Here is a 6,218-nt window from a genome sequence, read left to right as displayed (position 1 = left end):
CACCTGAAAAATTATTAATCACCAGGACTCCTATTCAAAATATATAAGATACATACCCACTGTGTGTGTCAGTGTATGTATGCACATCACGATTTACATATCATTTTTCTCCATATTATAGTTTAGTTACCTGAAAGACGTTTTGGGGGTCAACGCCCCCCGCCCCAGACCAGGCATCCTGGTGGATCAGGGCCTGATCGACCAGGCTGTTACTGCTGACCGCTCGCAGTCCGACGTACAAACCACAGCTCGGCTGGTCAGGAACTGATCGAGTTCTCTCTTGAAGACAGCCAGGGTCTGTTTTTCAATTCTATTTTAAAACCTGAATAGGATGAATTTAAGTAGACTCTCAGCATATATATATATATATATATATATATATATATATATATATATATATATATATATATATATATATATATATATATATATATATATATATATATATACGGTGAGCCACACACATCTTAGTGTATAAACAAGTAAGTGTAAACCATTCTCCTGATGACATGATGATTCCACTGTTGAGTGTTGAATCTGAAATTTTTGAGTATTCTTATTGAATTCTAGAACCCCTGTCCTATTACTGAAAATAAAAATGAAGATGGGTAACACACTCAAGCTTCATAGCAAGAGCCTAGCACCAGGTTACCGCTGCCTAAATCAGAAAGCCAGAAACCGGAGGCCTGACTTTCTCATACACCTACCCCTGAACTGGCCTCATACCAGAACAAGACGAGGCTGTAAGCATTATCACAGTATAGCACGTGAATACATTAATGACATATGTTTAAATTTGTGAATTTATCGCATGTGGAAGTAACTGAATGTTGTACTTCGCTACATAAAGCTTATGTAGTTTATGGCGTACTATAGATGTGTTTGTCTTATACAGGAGTGTCTTCGTGCTCCATCTGACGTTTGCGAGCTAGAGGATCATCCTCTTCAGGTTGGCAGTAGGAGTGATAGGTGTTGTCGTTGTCATCACTGTCCTTGCACCCCAGCGCCGTCAGGAGCACTTCCTGGAAGTTACATGCGTCGAGATTGCGACCCAAGATATCCAGAAGAAAGTAGTCGCCCAGATGGAGGAGTCGAACCTCCCGTTCCACTTCTGGTGTGGCTGAGATCTTTCCTCGACGCTCCAGGACTCTGACACGCAGGACGGGGCTGCAAGCGATAGCCAGGCGCCACACAATCTATAACAAGTTAGCCTATATAAATATATGAATGGAAATGGCTAAGTGTGAGTAGACCCCTCCTTAGACATGGGCCAATAGATAGACCTACTGCAGTGCTCCTCTATTACGCTGACATTTGTTTTTTTACGGAATGGACTAGTCAGGAGATGACCTGAGCCAAATGATGTAAATCTCTACTGAACGGATATCCATATGACTAAAAACTGTGTCTGGAAAAATTTTCATCTTTCTCGTGACAAAGAAAATGCCACTATTTCTCACCTGTATGGCGGTGAAGGTGGCAAGGATGACGAACCAAAACCACATTGTGATGAAGACCTTCTCGTTTAACATATTCTGCGGGAGGATGCAGGCCGCATCACGACGCTCCACAGATCCCGAGGGACCGTACTTGTAGAAGTCACACTTTGTAACTCTGGGGAAGGTCGTAATCAAGGGGTCGTGCATCCCATCATCTTCATCCTCTACCATGTACTTCAATACCTATGGAAATAAGGAGTACCGACGCTATAAATATTTAGAAGATGGCTAATATTGACTTTAACTCCTTGTCAGTATATAAACACTTAGGGAGTATATTTCAGTGTATATACACTAAGATATGCACCGGAAGATAAATAACACTGACAAATTATTTCCTTTATGTTATGGACATGTGAAATGCAGCCTTAATAAGCCTATTGCAGTCTATGGACTTTAAATTTAACACATCAACAATGAAAATAATAAGATTTTTGTATATACATAGCGTCATGTAGCCTGGTTAAACTCTTTACATTAATAAATATAATACTATTTTTTTTACCTGAGTCCCGTAGGTCATGAAGACGCCACCGAAGAAAGTGTCCAGGAGAAACATTTGACCAATAACGTTGATAAAGTTGAGAGTCTCACATATAATGTACACTGAAAAGTACCTTCCATTACGACCCCAGGATGACTGTAAGTACCTGTGGAAGACACAGGGTGGGATCTGTAACATAAGCCACATACTTCAAGAGTAGATATGATAGGTTTTGGAGGGCCAGGGATCAGTAAAACCAGTCCATGAGAGTACACCAGGAGGGCAAGGAGTTGATGGATCGACCCTTGCAAACCGACAGTTGATCAACGAGACATTTTAGCAACAGTTAGGTATCTTCATTTTGCCCACTGGCTGGCGAAACGTTTCTAGAATAAAGATACCTAAGTATTGCTCAAGTGTCTCATATCAACTAGAAGAATACAACTAGGTTAGTACACAAACTGGTTACATAACCTCCGACAATACTACCATTATAATACATTGCGTACAGCATACATAATATACCTAAGTCCTTGTAAATTGATTCACAACTAATGTACTGCAGGAATTTGAAATAAAAAGATATTTCGGACATTTTTGTGCAATTATTAAATAAATCAAAGCTTAATAATGGTCCAGTACTGAAAAATGGGTACGCCGCCTGGTTTCCGTTTTCCAATTCGCACATTAGTTGTCAATTGTTCCAGCTACGGTAAAATAATCTCTTATATCCTCTGAATCATCACAAGGTAAGTGATAATCTTAATTTTTAAAGTGGTGGATGGGTAAGCTAGCGGAAGGCCTCGGTCAGGCGACTAAAAGTTCCTGGAAATACGTCCTGTTTACTGGCGAATTTTGCCTAACCTAACAAGGTAAACAAATGTCAGGAGGAAATTACTTACTTGACAATGTTATTTCTCTTCACTTCGCGATCGTCGTCCATGGAGTTGAACTGGAGTCCCTGAAGGAGGGTGTCTGCTGTCTTGCCCTCACTGGCCTTCCACATGAGATGAGGCAGATAGAAGAGGCATCCCTGAAAGTGATGCCAAGTGCCACTCGTCAGGCAAGCAATTATTATACATGATAATAAACTACAAGACCGAGCCGGGGAAAAGTGAAAAGGCGAGGAGGTGATACAATAACTCTTATGTCGTACATTCCTAGGAACCATCATCCTGTATTATTATTATTATTATTATTATTATTATTATTATTATTATTATTATTATTATTATTATTATTATTATTATTATTATTGGTACTTGGGTACTATCTACCAGGAGAAAGACTAGAGAAGAGACGTTGCTTTACCTGGAAGAAGAGAACGAATGGGACCCACTGGTAGTAGGCATGATAGGTCTTAGTATGTCTGATCGGGTCGTAAGTCCCCGTACCTTCAAAATTACTTCCACGATGGCTGTAGTGAGATCCATCAGCTGAGAAACAGACTTCAGTTAACTTCCAGCCCCAAAAAGATCACAGTCATTATAACACAAATAACCTGCATACAGGAGAGCGAAAAGCTTTTCTCTTTCCTACGTGCTGGTTATTTGTGTATTGTTCCAGTCACGATATTGTGCTTTTTTGTTCTTCAGTCATTATAATAATTAAACAAAAAGAGGTAATTCCATGCCATGTAACTTCGAAGCTTAAAAAACTCACTGTTGGTGGTGTTTATGGTAAAAGTGGACATAATCCAGCAGTAGGTGTTGATGGGTTTAGGTGCTGGGGCGCCTGAGCCTTCATAGCACTGGATAGCTTTGCCGATGTAGTCTGAAGCAGCCACCAGGGCACAGGCTAAGTAGCAGAAAGTGGTAGTCCAGCGATAGTGCAGTCTGAACACGTAGTTATCAATGTTAGTGTGTAGGAGACGGACTTTAACTAGACCCACCAGAGAAGCAACGATACCTAACACCATGCTGGAGAAATAAAAATTATTATTATTATTATTATTAATATTATTAATGGTGTTGTTGTTGCTGGTTAATTGCATTTAAAGCCTATCGACTATACGAGGGTCATTATAGTTGCGCACAACCTGTACACTACTTGTTAAAAATATTTTTAACCATAAAGTTGAAAGCAAACTTGTATATACGGTGAGGTATATTTATGTAATGTTGATGTATTAATATTATTAATATAATTAGTGATACTTGATAAACCAGTGGACATAATACGATGCTATAAAATAAGGAAATGAAATTAGTACAAATAACAACTACAAAAAAAAAAATTCAATTTCTTCACTGATCTTATAAATCTTTTCAAAAATTTTAGTATTTTTAATTCTTTTGGGAACTTATATAAATTTATATTTACACAATATTACATCAATATCTATATTTTTTCCTAGACTGCTGTAAAGACGTTTTTAATCACTGCGTTTATCATATATGTATCTTTTGTTATGAATTAAATAACGTTTAATTCATAACAAATTGGAATTCTATTACTGAGTCTCGTAGAGTCAGTTATAAGTTACTTAAATTTTATCTAACAGAGGATATCCGGCGGGTATCTCTGGGCGACGCTGTTCACCTAACAAGCTTCAACTGCCTCATAAATTAAGGTCAGGTTACGTTTCGGTCCCTCCTGGACCGAAACGTCTCCATAGTTTTATCTCCGAGTTCTGGATTAGTTGTGAAATTGTTCTAGGCACAACGCTGTGACTCGATCCTCCCCGTCAGTCTTCACTATTCTTTATATTAAAACGTAAGATATAGAATAATTCCATTCTTAGCTAAAGCAAATCAGTTGAGACTGTGTTGTAACTTTTCATTCCTGCGGTTGGGAGTATTTTAGTCCCGGAGGTGGGAAATACAGCGGCTGTACTCTGAAGGATGGGAGGGTATGTTGTGGCACTGAAGGTAGATGGTACAGCGGCTGTACTCTGAAGGATGGGAGGGTATGTTGTGGCACTGAAGGTAGATAGTACAATGGCTGTACTCTGAAGGATGGGAGGGTATGTTGTGGCACTGAAGGTAGATAGTACAGTGCCTGTACTCTGAAAAATGGGAGGGTATGTTGTGATTCTAGCCTGTAATCTGATGGATCTGTAATCTGAAGTTCTTAGAAGGTCATTTGAACTGCGTCTGACATCTAGTTACCGTACCCCAGGGTATTTACTTACATATTACCAAGGTGCAACAGTCAACACGATCACTGGTATACATTCTGAGGCATATATCTGTCTTGTTGTGCCTGCATTACAATCGACAGTTCATATGCACTTAGGTGCATTTCTCAGTATGTATCCACGTACTTAAATTCCTGTAATAAGGAATAAGATATTGTTGACCAGTTGTGTTACAGGTGACGAGCTTTAATGATCCTCGTATATGGGTTTAAAGCCTAATTAACCAGTCATCAACATAACCATGATTCACTTCACTGCATATTGAAACATAATGGCAGATATAGTGCAATGAAAGCTTTAAATATCAACAGAAGGACACTAATTAGACCTCCTGGTCTACTCAATATGTAAAGTGACGTCATTTGAGATATATTTGCACAAATTTTCACAAATCTCGCTGTAAACAAACCTTTTGTTAGTTGGGAGGGAACTTGATTCGAGATTAGTAGACAGTTACTCAGGATGCTGAGTGTATGCGCCAGTTTTCCCTCTTTAAGAGTGGATTGGTGTCGACGACAGCACAACTGCTCTCCTCTGTGTCTTCCACACTTCTAATTGTCTTTTCAAGTGCCTCTCTACTCTTTGAGCTCTACCATGACGTTACTCCTTTCCAAGAGCTCAGTCACAAGTTGCAAGATTATGTTAAAGAAATGTGAGCTGTGTGTCCAGCCTAGAGCAAAAGCCTTGCCATAAGTAGGCTGAAGTGTATCTGACACGGCCTCTAAGTGAGTTTAAAATATAGAAAGTTGGTATCTAGTGTAGGTGTTTTCATTTAGAAATATGTATCTAGCAGTCAGTGCCTACATGAGAGACTTTATGTCATGTCCGGTGTAGCTGGGCTTTCCACTGGTCCCTGAAATACAAAGATAATGAACTTTATTGAAATTTGACATTATATGCAAATTTGCATTAATGTCAAAAGCATAAATAAATAATTGATCAGTTTGATTTCAAGATTTTCTTCGTGATAAATTCTTACTGGGTAACATTATTAAATTAAATCCGTTCTTATTATTTAATTAAATCTGTTGTTATTATTTAATTAAATCTATAATCATTGTGTTTTAAATTACCATAATTTATATTCATTGAAAAA

At 38.5% G+C, this 6,218-nt stretch overlaps 1 protein-coding gene across 1 annotated transcript; it reads right to left on the bottom strand.

The window, feature by feature from the left end:
• Positions 1 to 357: 357 nt before the first annotated feature.
• Positions 358 to 5,671, bottom strand: LOC128690212 (innexin inx3). Its single transcript, XM_053778777.2, has 7 exons — positions 5,532 to 5,671; positions 3,646 to 3,902; positions 3,295 to 3,419; positions 2,886 to 3,016; positions 2,005 to 2,149; positions 1,461 to 1,682; positions 358 to 1,196 (listed from the first exon to the last, which is right to left on the bottom strand). The coding sequence occupies exons 2-7, from the start codon at positions 3,899 to 3,901 to the stop codon at positions 888 to 890; spliced, it is 1,188 nt and encodes a 395-aa protein (XP_053634752.1). The 5' UTR covers position 3,902; positions 5,532 to 5,671; the 3' UTR covers positions 358 to 887.
• Positions 5,672 to 6,218: the final 547 nt, after the last annotated feature.

Source organism: Cherax quadricarinatus, chromosome 32, assembly GCF_038502225.1.
Source record: "Cherax quadricarinatus isolate ZL_2023a chromosome 32, ASM3850222v1, whole genome shotgun sequence".
Classification (NCBI taxonomy): domain Eukaryota; kingdom Metazoa; phylum Arthropoda; class Malacostraca; order Decapoda; family Parastacidae; genus Cherax; species Cherax quadricarinatus.
Note: the sequence above shows the minus strand (reverse complement) of the source record. Positions and strands in the feature narration are given on the sequence as shown.

What these genes read in the sequence shown, in the direction of transcription:
- LOC128690212 (XM_053778777.2), bottom strand. Translation starts at nt 3,901, where the DNA reads ATGGTGTTAGGTATCGTTGCTTCTCTGGTGGGTCTAGTTAAAGTCCGT. An exon ending in AAGAGAAATAACATTGTCAA is followed by an intron (nt 2,150 to 2,885) that starts GTAAGTAATTTC and finishes TGTCTTCCACAG; the next exon opens with GTACTTACAGTCATCCTGGG. An exon ending in CCACCTTCACCGCCATACAG is followed by an intron (nt 1,197 to 1,460) that starts GTGAGAAATAGT and finishes AACTTGTTATAG; the next exon opens with ATTGTGTGGCGCCTGGCTAT.